Raw genomic sequence first — 17,765 nt, 5'->3', positions numbered from 1 at the left:
TGACTCAGTCCCATGGGAACCCTATTGACAGTGCTATGGCAGGTGACTCAGTCCCATGGGAACCCTATTGACAGTGCTATGGCAGGTGACTCAGTCCCATGGGAACCCTATTGACAGTGCTATGGCAGTTGACTCAGTCCCATGGGAACCCTATTGACAGTGCTATGGCAGGTTTTGTCTTTTTAATTTTAATTCAGAAACTCTTCATTTTACGCACCTTACACATGCCTCTCCATCTCTTTTTTTTAATAATACATTTTTAATAACACATTTAACTTTAGCGTTCACTAATTTTACAAAGCATTTATACCAATAAAGCATTTTTCTTTAATTCTTTAGAAATGGCAAAAAAACAAGAACAAAAGAACAAAACAAAAATAAACCTGTTCTTTACCCTAAAATGTGGCTCTTCATTGGGTGTTTTTTCCCAATGGTTTATCCTAAATAGAATGAAAATAGAGTCCAAATAGGTGGAAATATTTTGTTTTACTGATAAATATTGATCTTATGATGTATATTCCTATATCAGTAGAAACTACCAATTTATTTTTGAATTGTTCATTAAATGAGAACATATTTAAAGGGGTATGTTATATATATATATTAAAAAAAAAACATATCACACACACACACACACATATGTGTGTTATATGTTTCCAGCAGCGTGGAGTAGCGGTCAGGGCTCTGGACTCTTGAACGGAGGGTCGTGGGTTCAATCCCAGGTGGGGGACACTGCTGCTGTACCCTTGAGCAAGGTACTTCACCTAGATTGTTCCAGTAAAAAACACAACTGTATAAATGGGGATGTAAAAAAAATAATGTGATATCTTGTAACAATTGTAAGTCGCCCTGGATAAGGGTGTCTGCTAAGAAATAAATAATAATTATAACATACCCCTTTAAATATGCCCATATGTGCTATGACAGGTGTTATAATCAAGATACAGTTATAGTATAAGATAATGCATAATTACTTTAGAACTTGAAGCTTTGAGAACTGCTAATAACTGTCAATATTTGTAATATAAATGGATTCTTACATTGAATATAGGCTTATAGCTAAATTGGGTCCATTTAATGTTTTTTTTTTAAATATTTTATCACGTGGAGTTGTCTTAAAATTGGGTCTGGATATTTGTGAAAAGCCTGGGAAATATGGGGAATAATCTGTAATTTTGGTGGTAAACACAGGTACAATTTTAATTTGAATTGGTTGTAAACTTGAGAATTTGTAGCTAAAAAAAACTGGTAAAAAATAAAAAATAAATAAATAAAAAAGATGGTGTAAAATGTGGGTTAGATAAAGATGAATTATAACTTGAGCCCAAATTGTGGGTGAAAAAAAGGGTCACTTTTTTTTTTAAATTGGTAAAAACTGAAAATAAAGAATGAGTAAAACACTGGAGAATAGAGTTGTCTGGAAGGGAGGGGTAGGGGGCTGTGGGTGTATATCAGTGATGGATGAACCCAAGTTCATTATATACTCCCTGATCTAGTTCCCTACCCCCTGTCTCCTACTTGGTATACACAACATATATAAAAAATACTATAACCTGGGAGCTGTAGTTCTTTATACTGAAACCTGTCTTAGTTAAAAAAAAAAAAAAAAAACTACATCTCCCATCAGCCTTCAGTTCCAGTGAGGGGAGCTGTCATTTGAAATGTTTCAGGTTAAAGGTAGCTAGAAAGGAGAACTAAGTAAAGAAAATGTTTGAAAAAAAATTCAAAAACAGTAGAAATTTGATTTGATATCTTAAGCTATAAAATAAGAAGTGACACATTTAGAAAAAAACTAAAATAAACTTAATAAATTCAATGACAAATGTTTCAAGTCAGTCTTTCTCAAGGTCTTCGTTTTTTCAGGAGAGTTACTGGACCAGGAAAGTTTATTTCAGTCTGTGAGGACGAGGCGATGCTCTCAAGAGATTCACAAACGTATTCAACTTTCCAACCTGGATCACAAATGCCAGTCACATTGTTTTAAAGAAATGTTATTTTTCCATGCTGGGATGAAAGTGACCTCAGGAAGTACAAGCTGGGAGACTTTGAAAACAAGTGCCATCCATCACTAATATACACCAACATACAACGCTAACATTATGCAATAAAAAAACCAACAAACAGAAAATGCTTGCGTTTTCTCCCTCCTCTCCTCTCCCCCTCTCCCTCTCCTCTCTCTTTACTTTTTGTAGTTTCCGAACTGTATAGCCAGTCTGTCGGTGACACAGCGGAAGGCGGCAGGCTGTACCTCCCAGTAGTTGACAGGATTGCTGAAGAGGCTGATGCCGTTGTAGAAAGCTCTCTTCACACCAAAGCCTCGAGGGCAGAAATCATTCACTCCCACCTGGCTGATATTGTTAGCGTGCAGGTAGATCACCTGGAGAGAGAGAGCGAGAGACAGGACTCAGTTTTGAACTGGAGAGAGAGAGGGAGAGGCAGGACACAGTGTTGAAATAGCGGAATTAAACTACAGCTCCCAGCATGCCTCAGCACTGGCAGCACCAGTGCGGCATGATAGGAGCTGTAGTTCTTTATGCCTGATGTGGGAGAGACAGTTTTCACTGCAGTATCCTATATGCTATCACTGCAGTATCCTATCAATATTGCACCAGGCGCTTATGTTCTCAATCTTCTCTTTACCTGGCTACATTTCACACAAACATTTCACAATAAACCGGTTTGTGTTTTCAATAGGAAGCTCATCTGTTGTACACGTATACAGTATTGGTGAATCTCTCATCACTGAGTGCAATGCAGATGCTGGCTGCTGACAGGAGTTTATATTGAAGTGGCGATTGAGCCCCGCGGTGTAAGAAGCATTGGAGTTAAAATGCTTCAAACCCAACAGCCTTTTAAAAGCACCACAGCATTAAAAGAGAGCCGTTTCCCTGCCAGTAAAGTCATTATATTATTGGTGAATCAGTCCCATCAATATTGTTATTGATATTTCTGTCATATACAGTCCTGCATAAATCATGGAAAAATACGGGATTCCACTTAAATAAGTAATGCACACAACACATGCCGTGCATGTCGTGTATGTCTGTAGTATAACACAAACAAGTCCTACTGAAATAAGTATGTATTTCATTATAACGTATTTGTCATAATGCAGCCCTGTGACATTTCAATAATGGTTACTGGAGCTTTTGCATTGTGGTGTGTTGTAAGCTTTGTATTGTGGTGTGTTGTATTGGACTGCACTGTATTGTGTGTGTTGTATTGGCCTGCACTGTATTGTGTGTGTTGTATTGGACTGCACTGTATTGTGTGTGTTGTATTGGACTGCACTGTATTGTGTGTGTTGTATTGGACTGCACTGTATTGTGTGTGTTGTATTGGACTGCACTGTATTGTGTGTGTTGTATTGGACTGGCCTGCACTGTATTGTGTTTGTTGTATTGGACTGCACTGTATTGTGTGTGTTGTATTGGACTGCACTGTATTGTGGTGTGTTGTATTGGACTGCACTGTATTGTGGTGTGTTGTATTGGACTGCACTGTATTGTGTTTGTTGTATTGGACTGCACTGTATTGTGTGTGTTGTATTGGACTGCACTGTACTGTGGTGTGTTGTATTGGACTGCACTGTATTGTGGTGTGTTGTATTGGCCTGCACTGTATTGTGTGTGTTGTATTGGACTGCACTGTATTGTGGTGTGTTGTATTGGACTGCACTGTATTGTGTGTGTTGTATTGGACTGCACTGTATTGTGTGTGTTGTATTGGACTGCACTGTATTGTGTGTGTTGTATTGGACTGCATCTCAGTACCTGCAGGTATCTCATGTCCGGCAGGTTGGCTGGTATCTTTCTCAGTCGGTTGTTGTCCAGGTGAAGCTCCCTCAGGTTCGGGACGAAGGCAAGGCTGCCATTCTCAATCATGCGAATGTGATTGTACCCCAGACCCAGCCTGAGAGACAGGGGAGAGAGGGGAGAGTGAGGGCAGGAGAGAGTGAGGGCAGGGGAGAGTGAGGGCAGGGGAGAGTGAGGGCAGGGGAGAGAGGAGGGTGTGAGGGCAGGAGGGAGTGAGGGCAGGGGAAAGAGGAGAGAGTGAGGGCAGGGGAGAGAGGAGGGAGTGAGGGTAGGAGGGAGTGAGGGCAGGGGAGAGAGGAGGGAGTGAGGGCAGGAGGGAGTGATGGCAGGGGAGAGAGGAGGGAGTGAGGGCAGGGGAGAGTGAGGGAGTGAGGGCAGGGGGAGAGAGTGAGGGCAGGGGAGAGAGGAGGGAGTGAGGGTAGGAGGGAGTGAGGGCAGGGGAGAGAGGAGGGAGTGAGGGCAGGAGGGAGTGAGGGCAGGGGAGAGAGGAGGGAGTGAGGGCAGGGGAGAGTGAGGGAGTGAGGGCAGGGGAGAGTGAGGGAGTGAGGGCAGGGGAGAGTGAGGGCAGGGGAGGGGGAGGGAGTGAGGGCAGGGGAGAGTGAGGGAGTGAGGGCAAGGGTGAGTGGGGGCAGGGGAGAGAGGGGAGAGTAAGGGCAGTGGAGAGAGGAGGGAGTGAGGGCAGGGGAGAGTGAGGGCAGGGGAGGGGAGGGAGTGAGGGCAGGGGAGAGTGAGGGAGTGAGGGCAGGGGAGAGAGGAGGGAGTGAGGGTAGGGGAGAGAGGAGAGGACTGTACCCAAGACCCATCAGATGGGGGAGAGAGGGGTGAAGAGTTAGAGACAGTGAAATAGGGTGATATGAGAACATGGAGAAAGGAGACACAGACATGGAGCCGTATTCACAGACATGGAGTCGTATTCACAAACATGGAGTCGTATTCACAAACATGGAGCCGTATTCGCAGACATGGAGCCGTATTCACAGAGGCATGAGGAGACAGTACCTGTAGAGACTCTTGTATCTGATGAGGTCCTCAAGCTCAATGGCTTGAATCTGATTGTGATCGAGGTGCAGCTCATTGATACTGGCTGGGAAATCTGAGAGGAAAGAGAGATTAGACAGAGATAGATTAGACATGGAGAGGAGTGAGACAGGGAGAGAGAGAGAGATTAGACATGAAGGAGAGTGAGACAGGGAGAGAGAGATTAGACAGGGAGAGAGAGAGATTAGACAGGGAGAGAGAGAGACTGAGAGAGTGAAAGATTAGACATGGAGGGGAGTGAGACAGGGAGAGAGAGATTAGACATGGAGGGTAGTGAGACAGGGAGAGAGAGATTAGACATGGAGGGGAGTGAGACAGGGAGAGAGAGAGATTAGACATGGAGGGGAGTGAGACAGGGAGAGAGAGAGATTAGACATGGAGGGTAGTGAGACAGGGAGAGAGAGATTAGACATGGAGGGGAGTGAGACAGGGAGAGAGAAAGATTAGATATGGAGGGGAGTGAGACAGGGAGAGAGAGATTAGATATGGAGGGGAGTCAGACAGGGAGAGAGAGATAGATTAGACAGGGAGAGAGAGAGAGAGATTAGACAGGGAGAGAGAGAGAGACTGAGAGAGAGAGAGAGAGAGAGAGAGAGAGAGAGAGAGAGAGAGAGCTCTGTGAAGCAAGCAGAGAGATGAGCTCCTAAAAAGAAATATTACTTTTAAATGTTTACAAAGAAAAATGTTTGATTTGTGATCTAAAATTTTGCATAAAGTTGTCTAAATAGCTAGAGGAGACTATTTCAAGAAGAAAAACATTAGGATTAAAAGGATTTAAAGAAAAGGCAAAAAAGAGAAAACAAGAGAAAGAAAAAGGAAGTTTGGGAAAGAAAGAGAGACAGAGAAGACAGACAGCCAAGGTAAGCTTGTCTGAATTGAAATTGAAGAGAAGATTGAAAATACTATAATTCAAATAAATAAGGCTTATCAAACTTCAGATTTACTGCAATTCATTTTCAAAAAATGCAGAGGGAGAATTTAAATGAAATGATAGTTGGGGTAGACCCAGCAACTGTCACGCTCCTCCCACCAGCAGCACTCTCAATGCAGAGTAAGGCTGTGAAATAAAATACCCTGAGGAAGTTTGCTCTGAAAGGCCAAGAGACAATGTAAAAACAAGTTTCTGAGAGAATCCTCAAAGCCCCTGATTGCAGACTACACTGTGCTGGGGGAGTGCAGGGTCAAGAGCAACCTGCTGTTCCACACGCAGCACCCCACTGCATGGCACACAGCCCTGTGCAAGACCTACCCCTGCATCAGGAAGAGGGGGATTGGCAAAGGCCATAGTGTCTGAAGACAAGGACACAGTTATGCTGCAGGGCACTGAGAACAGCCTAGACCAGTTTGTACTCAGCTTCCAGACGCTGAAAGAACAGAGCAGGAGAAACAAGAAGCACAGCCTGCAACCCTGCAGACTGCAGCCCCCCCAACACTGAACCAGAGCCTGCAACCCTGCAGACTGCAGCCCCCCCCAACACTGAACCAGAGCCTGCAACCCTGCAGACTGCAGCCCCCCAACACTGAACCAGAGCCTGCAACCCTGCAGACTGCAGCCCCCCCCAACACTGAACCAGAGCCTGCAACCCTGCAGACTGCAGTCCCCCCAACACTGAACCAGAGCCTGCAACCCTGCAGACTGCAGCCCCCCCAACACTGAACCAGAGCCTGCAACCCTGCAGACTGCAGCCCCCCCAACACTGAACCAGAGCCTGCAACCCTGCAGACTGCAGTCCCCCCAACACTGAACCAGAGCCTGCAACCCTGCAGACTGCAGCCCCCCCAACACTGAACCAGATCCTGCAACCCTGCAGACTGCAGCCCCCCCCCAACACTGAACCAGAGCCTGCAACCCTGCAGCCCCCCCAACACTGAACCAGAGCCTGCAACCCTGCAGACTGCAGCCCCCCCCAACACTGAACCAGAGCCTGCAACCCTGCAGCTCCCCCAACACTGAACCAGAGCCTGCAACCCTGCAGACTGCAGTCCCCCCAACACTGAACCAGAGCCTGCAACCCTGCAGCCCCCCCAACACTGAACCAGAGCCTGCAACCCTGCAGACTGCAGCCCCACAACACTGAACCAGAGCCTGCAACCCTGCAGACTGCAGCCCCCCCCAACACTGAACCAGAGCCTGCAACCCTGCAGACTGCAGCCCCTCCAACACTGAACCAGAGCCTGCAACCCTGCAGACTGCAGCCCCCCCCAACACTGAACCAGAGCCTGCAACCCTGCAGACTGCAGCCCCCCCAACACTGAACCAGAGCCTGCAACCCTGCAGACTGCAGCCCCATCAACACTGAACCAGAGCCTGCAACCCTGCAGACTGCAGCCCCCCAACACTGAACCAGAGCCTGCAACCCTGCAGACTGCAGCCCCCCAACACTGAACCAGAGCCTGCAACCCTGCAGACTGCAGCCCCCCCAACACTGAACCAGAGCCTGCAACCCTGCAGACTGCAGCCCCCCCAACACTGAACCAGAGCCTGCAACCCTGCAGTCCCCTCAACACTGAACCAGATCCTGCAACCCTGCAGACTGCAGCACCCCCAACACTGACCTAGTGAGCGAAGCAACACCCCCCACGCACTGACACACACACTGCATCCCCGAGCATTGACACACACACTGCATCCCACAGCACTGACACACACACTGCATACCTGAGCACTGACACACAGCACTGACACACACACTGCATCCCCGAGCACTGACACACACAGTCACTCACAGACTGCCCCTTAAGAACATAAGAACATAAGAAAGTTTACAAACGAGAGGAGGCCATTCGGCCCATCTTGCTCGTTTGGTTGTTAGCAGCTTATTGATCCCAGAATCTCATCAAGCAGCTTCTTGAAGGATCCCAGGGTGTCAGCTTCAACAACATTACTGGGGAGTTGATTCCAGACCCTCACAATTCTCTGTGTAAAAAAGTGCCTCCTATTTTCTGTTATGAATGCCCCTTTATCTAATCTCCATTTGTGACCCCTGGTCCTTGTTTCTTTTTTGTCACACCTGGGCACGGACAGTAAATCTGGACAAAACCAGAGTGATGGTCTTCTAGAAAAAAGCCAGATCACAGGGAAACAGGAACCACCACCTGGGAACACATCACGAGCTACGTTTACCTGGGTCTGACCATCAGTGCGTCAGGGAGCTTCTATATGGCTGGAAACGCATTGAGGGAAAAAGCACACAGAGCCTACTATGCCATAAAGAAAACACTTTACAAATATAACCGCCCAATGAAGATCTGGCTAAAAATCTGTGATAGTGTTATCCAACCAATCCTTCTTTATGGCAGCGAAATATGGGGCCCAGTGACAAAATTACAGCAATAACATTGAAACAAATTTATCTCAATAATAAAATGACATACCTTGAGCACTGGCATAATGAAACAAAATTAATTAACAAATTAGAATGCTATCGAGCCCTGAACAGGGACTTTACCCTCGCACCATATCCTGTCAGTATAAAAGATCCCAAACAAAGACAAACCCCAACGAAGTACAGACTCAGTGACTGCAGCCTGGCCATCGAAACAGGCTGCCATAAAAAGAGCTGGCTAGCCAGACCGAGCAGGCTGTGCAGTCACTGTGAGCAGGGGGAAGTCGAAACAGAGGAGCACTTCCTGCTGTCCTGCTCCAAATGCTGCCAAATAAGGGACAGATACCTCCCTAAATTCTCGAGTCAGTTGACCCAGTTTCCACACCTGCCTGACCCAGAGAAACTGCGGATCCTGCTGGGAGAGGAGGCTCTGACTGCAGAGCTAGCAGCTCAGGATGTGTGTGCCTGTCCCAGCCTGAGGGACAGTGTGGAGACACTCAATACAACCGCTCTGTGCTATTAATATTATATTTTCTTTTATGTAACATGTGTGTTGAAATGCTTTGGCAACACTGGATCACTCCTGTCATGCTAATAAAGCCAGTTTGAATTTGAATTTGAATTTGATTAGACAGGGAGAGAGAGAGATTAGACATAAATAGGAGAGAGTAGGAGCGAGAGATCAGACAGGGAGAGAGAGTGAGACCCGAGTGAATATGAATCATTCAGTGTCATTGAAGATCATTTAGGGTATAGTTAGCACACTGTGGTGACTCATTGTGTGACCCTGAGCAAGTCACTTAACCTCCTTGTGCTCCGTCTTTCGGGTGAGAGGTAGTTGTAAGTGACTCTGCAGCTGATGCATAGTTCACACACCCTTATCTCTGTAAGTCGCCTTGGATAAAGGCATCTGCTAAATAAACAAATAATAATAAAATTCTACTAGCCTCACCCCATTGTAGCTGCCCTATACTCGTGCTACCATTGCCCCTTAGTATAATACAAAACCATTGCAGTGCCACTGTCTGTCTGTCTGTCATTGAAGACCATTTAGGATATAGTTAACACACTGTGGTCCCATTCTACCAGCCTCACCCCATTGGAGCTGTCCTAAACTTGCGCTACCCCTCACCCCCAATCCACTACTGGTTACCTTTGGGAATTCCAGTAAGTTTGGCTTCAGAGATTCGAAGGTAGTTAAGTTTCAGTCCATCAAAGGCCCCGGGTTCAAATCCGCTGTTCTCTAAGGGGTTACCCCCCATTTCTAGAAGGGAGCAAGAGAGGGGAGCAGAGTGAGGGGTTATCTGGGCAGAGTGACACAGAGAGAAGGGGGAGGGGGTGACATTGAGGTACAGCCTGTACACACTGAGAGTATTACTCCACAATCCTTTGTCCTTTAATGGGGTTGGGGGTGTAGGAGTGTATAGAGTGGAAGGGGTAGGGAGTATGGGATCCGAAGTGTAATGGGTAGGGTGCAGGTAACAGTGCAGTGTGCAAGGTGTAGTGTGCAGTATGCAGTGTGCAGGGTGTAGTGTGTAGTGTGCAGTATGCAGTGTGCAGGGGGCACTGTGCAGGGTGTAGTGTGTAGTGTGTAGTATGCAGTGTGCAGGGTGTAGTGTGTAGTGTGTAGTGTGCAGTGTGCAGGGGGCACTGTGCAGGGTGTAGTGTGTAGTGTGTAGTATGCAGTGTGCAGGGTGTAGTGTGTAGTGTGTAGTATGCAGTGTGCAGGGTGTAGTGTGTAGTGTGCAGTATGCAGTGTGCAGGGGGCACTGTGCAGGGTGTAGTGTGTAGTGTGTAGTATGCAGTGTGCATGGTGTAGTGTGTAGTGTGCAGTATGCAGTGTGCAGGGGGCACTGTGCAGGATGTAGTGTGTAGTGTGTAGTATGCAGTGTGTAGTATGCAGTGTGCATGGTGTAGTGTGTAGTGTGCAGTATGCAGTGTGCAGGGGGCACTGTGCAGGGTGTACTGTTCAGACTCACCGATGCAGTTCATGCTGCCCAGTCCCTGGAAGGCCCCCTTGCGGACGTTCTTGATTCTGTTCTCGTGGATTCTGAGCTCCACCAGCGAGGGGGGCAGGCCCTGCGGGACCTCAGTCAGGAGGTTCTTGGAGAAGTAGAGCTTCTGCAGACTCCTCAGAGGCTGGAAGGCCTTCCTGCTCACCTTGGAGATGCGGTTATTGACCAGGACCAGCGCCTGCGAGACCACAGGGGAACAGAGGAGCATTACCAGCCAGAGGAGGCCATTACAACCACCAGTGACTCAGCATTAACAACATGGCGAGGTAACCCATTCCAGACCCTCACCAGAGGAAGAGCGAGAGGGAGAGTGGTGGGGGGGAGAGAAGGAGGAAAAGAGAGGGGAGAAATTCATCCATTAATACTGAATAATAATAATAATAATAATAATAATAATAATAATAATAATAATAATAGCAACTATCTGACTATTCTTGCAGGTATGTAGTTTCTCCACTAGATGGCAGTAGCTGCCCACTTTAGTTTTTATCATGCATTTGGAGATTGAAACTTAGGGGGACTGTCTGAATCATTGCTGGTGCCACTGCTATATAATATAGAAACAAATATATGAAAGTTCTCACTGTGTACAGACTAAATATTATCCTAGACTGTAATCCTGTTTAAAACCCAAATATCCGTTTTGACTGGGAGGAGTAGGCTATATATTTAGTAATTATTATATAGTTCTACATTGCACTGCATGTAAATCCAAACACAGAATAACCCCTTGTGTGTGTGTGTGTGTGTGTGTGTGTGTGTGTGTGTGTGTGTGTCTGTGTGTGTGTGTGTGTGTGTATGTGTGTCTGTGTGTGTTTATGTGTGTGTCAGTGTGTCTGTGTGTGGTGTGTGTGAGAGGTGCAGTTCCCCTTCCCTCCTCTGGGGACATTGTCTGATTCTGCACTCACGTAGAGGTTGTGGAGCCCCTTAAAGTCATTTTCTTTCAGCTCTGTGATCTTGTTGTTCTGCAGGTCCAACAGGGCTGTGTCTGAAGGTATGTTCTTCGGAACTGAGGTCAGACCTGAGAGTGAGAGCGAATGAGAGAGAGAGTGTGAGTGAGAGAGTGAGAGAGAGTGAGAGCGAGTGAGAGAGAGAGAGTGAGAGAGAGTGAGAGAGAGTGAGAGCGAGTGAGAGCCCTCATGCCTCAGGAACGACATTGAAAAATAAAGAGCCTGTCTGTCTGCCTCACGGAAGGAAGTCCCAACTCAGATTATTACATTTGGAAGCGAGGATTGTTTCTACTGCTTCACTGGGCATGCACTCTCGCTTCAAAAATATCATTAGAAACTTTCTCAGTTATTAAAACATACAGTCACAGCCATTCTTATTTTTACATTTCAAATGCCTGTTTTTTTGTGCATGTACTGTGTGGAACACTGTGTGTATGTGCACTGTGTGTAAGCACTGAGTGTCACTGTGTATGCACTGTGTGGATCACTGTGTGTATGCACTGTGTGTGTGCTGTGTGGAGCACTGTCTGTATGTACTGTGTGTAGCACTGTGCATTTGCACTGTTGTGTGCACATACTGTTTGTCCACATTGTGCCCTGCACTGTGTATTGTGTGTATGCATTATGCTTTGTAATGTGTATGAACTCCATTGTGCACTGTGTTTATGCACTGCACAGTGCCCTATGTGATGTTTTTTGCATTGTGTATTGTGTGTATGCACTGTGTCTGTGTTGTGTGTGCATTGTGCTGTGCTCTGTGAATGGTGTTGCACACTGTGTGTTGTGCTTTTAGTGCAGCTTGTAATTCGCTCTCTGTGGGTATCCCTCGAGTCTCTGGTACTCTAAACCTGGCTCTCTGTAATTAAAACTCTCCAGAGCTGCAGATCCACTTAACACACACTCCCAGTCTCCCCGCCACGTCGATACCACAGCTCCCAGCTCTGCACACAGGCGGTGAGCTATAACCACAGCTTTCAAATCCAGCTTCAGCTGCAACTTTGTCATTGGCACCCCCTTAAAGGAGTGCTAACCATCTTTAAAATCAATTGTCTTACATCTTATTGGCTTTACCGGAAGCCTCAGTTCTATCTTACTGAGATGAAAGTGCCAGGTCATTCACCTCCGGAATAAACAGCAGGACTTTCCTCCGTCAGCAAGACCTTCTAATGAAATCTCAGCTGGAGCTTATTTCTGTGAAAGTTTGAGGCCTTTTCAAAATGTCCTCTGCGAGTTCAACGCCACAGAGTCTGTCTCCCTTTCACTGCCACCAGTGCAGCAACACACACAGGAAACAGCTGTGACTCACAATACCAGCGAATGTGTCTGTGTGCAAATACAATCTACAAAAACATATTAAAATGAGATGCCATCCAGAAACCAAAATGTCACATGACCCCAGTATTGCAGCCACAGGTCAAAGTCAAGGGTTCGATTATATCTGCAGAATTTCCACCGCCTTGAAAATATGAAGGTGCAGCTGGAATAGTTCATGAGATCTTGGTATATATTTTACAACCTTTTTGGAATTGGTGATATTCACGTGTGTGTCTGATTCCAGTTCAAGGAGGTTTTGTTAAGTCAGTAACTTGTAAATATAAGCAGAGAAAGTCTTTCCAATCAATCCAGCACATCTTGACAAGCTCTGCACTGCAATATGAAGACAGCAGGCTTACCATGTGACTCCATGTTCACAAGGACAGTTTGGGACAGGTCAGGCTTTTCAACAGCAGGACTACACTTACCAGAATCCATTGTGATGTGAGTTGAACATCCTAAACTGCCCCAAACTGTCCTCGTGCACACCGTATGGAGATATGGTAACCCACAGGTTTGACTGTTGAGTTCAAGGCTTAAGGTTATTCAGTACTAGAGATCTCAGTTGCCTCTAATGCCCTGGGCATGGTTCCCTTTGAACATCTCTGCAGTAACTACACAAGCCACACAAGATTCAAGTTTTGTTTTGAGGAAGAGAGATGAGACTGAAAACCTGCTGAAAAGTCCTGCAGTTATTCCAGGAACGAGGATGAGGCCAGCTGAGTCCCCAAGGGATGCTTCTCCTCTTGAGGAACTAACACAGCAGTGCTCCCTGGGTGTGATAACAAGTGTTTAAAACTCACAGCTGCATTCAGGGGAATTAATCTCTTTAAATCAAGCTCTGCATCTTGGTTCAGCAGCTGCATGGATTGGGTCACAGCTGGTAAATTATTGAACAGAAAAAAGTGGGTCAGTGATAATGTTGCCAGTGTTAATAAGAGGTAAGGCAATGGTATTAAGACTCACCCAGGTCGGAGCACTGCAACACTCTTAGGTGGCAGTGACAGCCGAAGGGGCAGACAGGTCCTGGGCCGGGGGGCGTGGGGGTCTCCTCCTCGATGGCTGAGCCCTCCTCATCGTTCATCATCATCATCGAGCCCCCCCCATCGACAATGTCCAGCGAGAAGTCCAGGAAACCCCTCTGCTCAAAGGGGAGTGCGAGAGAGGAGACGAGCAGGGACAAGAGAGGGAGGAGAGGAGACATCATCGCTGAGACCTGGGGAGAGAGAGAGGGGGTTAGAGAGAGGAGACAAGTAGGGAGAAGAGAGGGAGGAGAGGAGACATCATCGCTGAGACCTGGGGAGAGAGAGAGGGGGTTAGAGAGAGGAGACAAGTAGGGAGAAGAGAGGGAGGAGAGGAGACATCATCGCTGAGACCTGGGGAGAGAGAGAGGGGGTTAGAGAGAGGAGACAAGTAGGGAGAAGAGAGGGAGGAGAGGAGACATCATCGCTGAGACCTGGGGAGAGAGAGGGGGTTAGAGAGAGGAGACGAGCAGGGACAAGAGAGGGAGGAGAGGAGACATCATCGCTGAGACCTGGGGAGAGAGAGAGGGGGTTAGAGAGAGGAGACAAGTAGGGAGAAGAGAGGGAGGAGAGGAGACATCATCGCTGAGACCTGGGGAGAGATAGAGGGGGTTAGAGAGAGGAGACGAGCAGGGACAAGAGAGGGAGGAGAGGAGACATCATCGCTGAGACCTGGGGAGAGAGAGAGGGGGTTAGAGAGAGGAGACAAGTAGGGAGAAGAGAGGGAGGAGAGGAGACATCATCGCTGAGACCTGGGGAGAGAGAGAGGGGGTTAGAGAGAGGGGACAAGTAGGGAGAAGAGAGGGAGGAGAGGAGACATCATCGCTGAGACCTGGGGAGAGAGAGAGGGGGTTAGAGAGAGGAGACAAGTAGGGAGAAGAGAGGGAGGGGAGGAGACATCATCGCTGAGACCTGGGGAGAGATAGAGGGGGTTAGAGAGAGGAGATGAGCAGGGAGAAGAGAGGGAGGAAAGGAGACATCATCGCTGAGACCTGGGGAGAGAGAGAGGGGGTTAGAGAGAGGAGACAAGTAGGGAGAAGAGAGGGAGGAGAGGAGACATCATCGCTGAGACCTGGGGAGAGAGAGAGGGGGTTAGAGAGAGGAGACAAGTAGGGAGAAGAGAGGGAGGAGAGGAGACATCATCGCTGAGACCTGGGGAGAGAGAGGGGGTTAGAAAGAGGAGACAAGTAGGGAGAAGAGAGGGAGGAGAGGAGACATCATAGCTGAGACCTGGGGAGAGAGAAAGGGGGATAGAGAGAGGAGACAAGTAGGGAGAAGAGAGGGAGGAGAGGAGACATCATCGCTGAGACCTGGGGAGAGATAGAGGGGGTTAGAGAGAGGAGACGAGCAGGGACAAGAGAGGGAGGAGAGGAGACATCATCGCTGAGACCTGGGGAGAGAGAGAGGGGGTTAGAGAGAGGAGACAAGTAGGGAGAAGAGAGGGAGGAGAGGAGACATCATCGCTGAGACCTGGGGAGAGAGAGAGGGGGTTAGAGAGAGGGGACAAGTAGGGAGAAGAGAGGGAGGAGAGGAGACATCATCGCTGAGACCTGGGGAGAGAGAGAGGGGGTTAGAGAGAGGAGATGAGCAGGGAGAAGAGAGGGAGGAGAGGAGACATCATCGCTGAGACCTGGGGAGAGAGAGAGGGGGTTAGAGAGAGGAGACAAGTAGGGAGAAGAGAGGGAGGAGAGGAGACATCATCGCTGAGACCTGGGGAGAGAGAGAGGGGGTTAGAGAGAGGAGACAAGTAGGGAGAAGAGAGGGAGGAGAGGAGACATCATCGCTGAGACCTGGGGAGAGAGAGAGGGGGTTAGAGAGAGGGGACAAGTAGGGAGAAGAGAGGGAGGAGAGGAGACATCATCGCTGAGACCTGGGGAGAGAGAGAGGGGGTTAGAGAGAGGAGACAAGTAGGTAGAAGAGAGGGAGGAGAGGAGACATCATCGCTGAGACCTGGGGAGAGAGAGAGGGGGTTAGAGAGAGGAGACAAGTAGGGAGAAGAGAGGGAGGGGAGGAGACATCATCGCTGAGACCTGGGGAGAGATAGAGGGGGTTAGAGAGAGGAGACAAGTAGGGAGAAGAGAGGGAGGAGAGGAGACATCATCGCTGAGACCTGGGGAGAGAGAGAGGGGGTTAGAGAGAGGAGACGAGCAGGGACAAGAGAGGGAGGAGAGGAGACATCATCACTGAGACCTGGGGAGAGAGAGAGGGGGTTAGAGAGAGGAGACAAGTAGGGAGAAGAGAGGGAGGAGAGGAGACATCATCGCTGAGACCTGGGGAGAGAGAGAGGGGGTTAGAGAGAGGGGACAAGTAGGGAGAAGAGAGGGAGGAGAGGAGACATCATCGCTGAGACCTGGGGAGAGATAGAGGGGGTTAGAGAGAGGAGACGAGCAGGGACAAGAGAGGGAGGAGAGGAGACATCATCGCTGAGACCTGGGGAGAGAGAGAGGGGGTCAGAAAGAGGAGACAAGTAGGGAGAAGAGAGGGAGGAGAGGAGACATCATCGCTGAGACCTGGGGAGAGATAGAGGGGGTTAGAGAGAGGAGACAAGTAGGGAGAAGAGAGGGAGGAGAGGAGACATCATCGCTGAGACCTGGGGAGAGAGAGAGGGGGTTAGAGAGAGGAGACAAGTAGGGAGAAGAGAGGGAGGAGAGGAGACATCATCGCTGAGACCTGGGGAGAGAGAGAGGGGGTTAGAGAGAGGAGACAAGTAGGGAGAAGAGAGGGAGGAGAGGAGACATCATCGCTGAGACCTGGGGAGAGAGAGGGGGGTTAGAAAGAGGAGACAAGTAGGGACAAGAGAGGGAGGAGAGGAGACATCATCGCTGAGACCTGGGGAGAGAGAGGGGGGGTTAGAGAGAGGAGACAAGTAGGGAGAAGAGAGGGAGGAGAGGAGACATCATCGCTGAGACCTGGGGAGAGAGAGAGGGGGTTAGAAAGAGGAGACAAGTAGGGAGAAGAGAGGGAGGAGAGGAGACATCATCAATGAGACCTGGGGAGAGAGAGAGGGGGTTAGAGAGAGGAGACAAGTAGGGAGAAGAGAGGGAGGAGAGGAGACATCATCGCTGAGACCTGGGGAGAGAGAGGGGGTTAGAAAGAGGAGACAAGTAGGGAGAAGAGAGGGAGGAGAGGAGACATCATCGCTGAGACCTGGGGAGAGAGAGAGGGGGTTAGAGAGAGGAGACAAGTAGGGAGAAGAGAGGGAGGAGAGGAGACATCATCGCTGAGACCTGGGGAGAGATAGAGGGGGTTAGAGAGATGAGACAAGTAGGGAGAAGAGAGGGAGGAGAGGAGACATCATCGCTGAGACCTGGGGAGAGAGAGAGGGGGTTAGAGAGAGGAGACAAGTAGGGAGAAGAGAGGGAGGAGAGGAGACATCATCGCTGAGACCTGGGGAGAGAGAGAGGGGGTTAGAGAGAGGAGACAAGTAGGGAGAAGAGAGGGAGGAGAGGAGACATCATCACTGAGACCTGGGGGGGGGGAGGGGGTTAGAGAGAGAAAGGGATAGGGAGGGTTGAGAGGGAGAGAAAGGAAACTGGAAGCCCAGAGAGGCCTGACTGTGTAACCAGTGCTGCAGTGACTGGAGAGATTGAATCAGAGACATGCTTCATCCTCCACTGTACAAAACACACGGCATTCAGAGGAGGTTTCCTGATGAAGGGAGAAGAAGAAAAACACAGTGAGAGAAAGAGAGAGAGAGAGAGAGAGCGAGAGAGAGAGAGAGAGAGAGAGAGAGAGAGAGAGAGAGAGAGAGAGAGAGACTGTTAACACTCCTTTATTTTAAACTTTTTTTAAACTAAAGGGTAGGGTTATGGTAAGTGTGACATACAGAAGCACACTCCACTCCCTCTCCCTCCACTCTCTCTCTCCCCTGCACACTCCACTCCCTTTCTCCCCTGGCACATACTTCAAAGCTGGGCTGTGCACAGCAGGAATGCTCTGATCAACTCAAAGTAGCAATTTGAGAATTTAACTAGCCTCAGTGCATGCATCAGACTACAAATTAGAGAATGAGAGAGCGAGAAGGAAAGGAAAGGCAAGCTGTATACAAGCTATACAGATGCCACGCGAACAAATTACATAGAGTAACCTAAAAATTCATATCCTATCTAATACGAATTGCTGTCAAAACTAGAAGTCAAGCAGACAAGTGTTTGGGCTCTAGTGCCTTCATCAGTGTACTGAAACTATAAGAAACTGAGTCACGCAGACAAGCAATTATACTAAAAAACATTATAGAATAAGAATTAGCAATGAAATGTTTCATCACAATTTGATCAGCTGTTCT

The 17,765-nt window shown here is 48.3% G+C and overlaps 1 protein-coding gene across 2 annotated transcripts in view; it reads right to left on the bottom strand.

The window, feature by feature from the left end:
• Positions 1-467: 467 nt before the first annotated feature.
• Positions 468-17,765, bottom strand: part of LOC117401685 (biglycan) — a 39,840-nt gene continuing 22,542 nt past the window's right edge. The window contains exons 2-9 of one of the 2 annotated variants that reach the window (XM_059017085.1): positions 13,425-13,674; positions 11,103-11,215; positions 10,159-10,372; positions 9,333-9,443; positions 4,815-4,908; positions 3,774-3,912; positions 2,249-2,377; positions 468-764 (exon numbers count right to left, since the gene is read on the bottom strand). In XM_059017085.1, coding sequence (XP_058873068.1) covers positions 591-764; positions 2,249-2,377; positions 3,774-3,912; positions 4,815-4,908; positions 9,333-9,443; positions 10,159-10,372; positions 11,103-11,215; positions 13,425-13,665 — 1,215 coding nt within the window. In that variant the 5' untranslated portion in view covers positions 13,666-13,674 and the 3' untranslated portion in view covers positions 468-590. Of the gene's footprint in view, positions 765-1,031; positions 2,378-3,773; positions 3,913-4,814; positions 4,909-9,332; positions 9,444-10,158; positions 10,373-11,102; positions 11,216-13,424; positions 13,675-17,765 lie in introns of those variants that run through there. The other variant, XM_034002479.3, reaches the window with a different exon arrangement.

This window comes from Acipenser ruthenus, chromosome 55 (assembly GCF_902713425.1).
Source record: "Acipenser ruthenus chromosome 55, fAciRut3.2 maternal haplotype, whole genome shotgun sequence".
Taxonomy (NCBI): domain Eukaryota; kingdom Metazoa; phylum Chordata; class Actinopteri; order Acipenseriformes; family Acipenseridae; genus Acipenser; species Acipenser ruthenus.
Note: the sequence above shows the minus strand (reverse complement) of the source record. Positions and strands in the feature narration are given on the sequence as shown.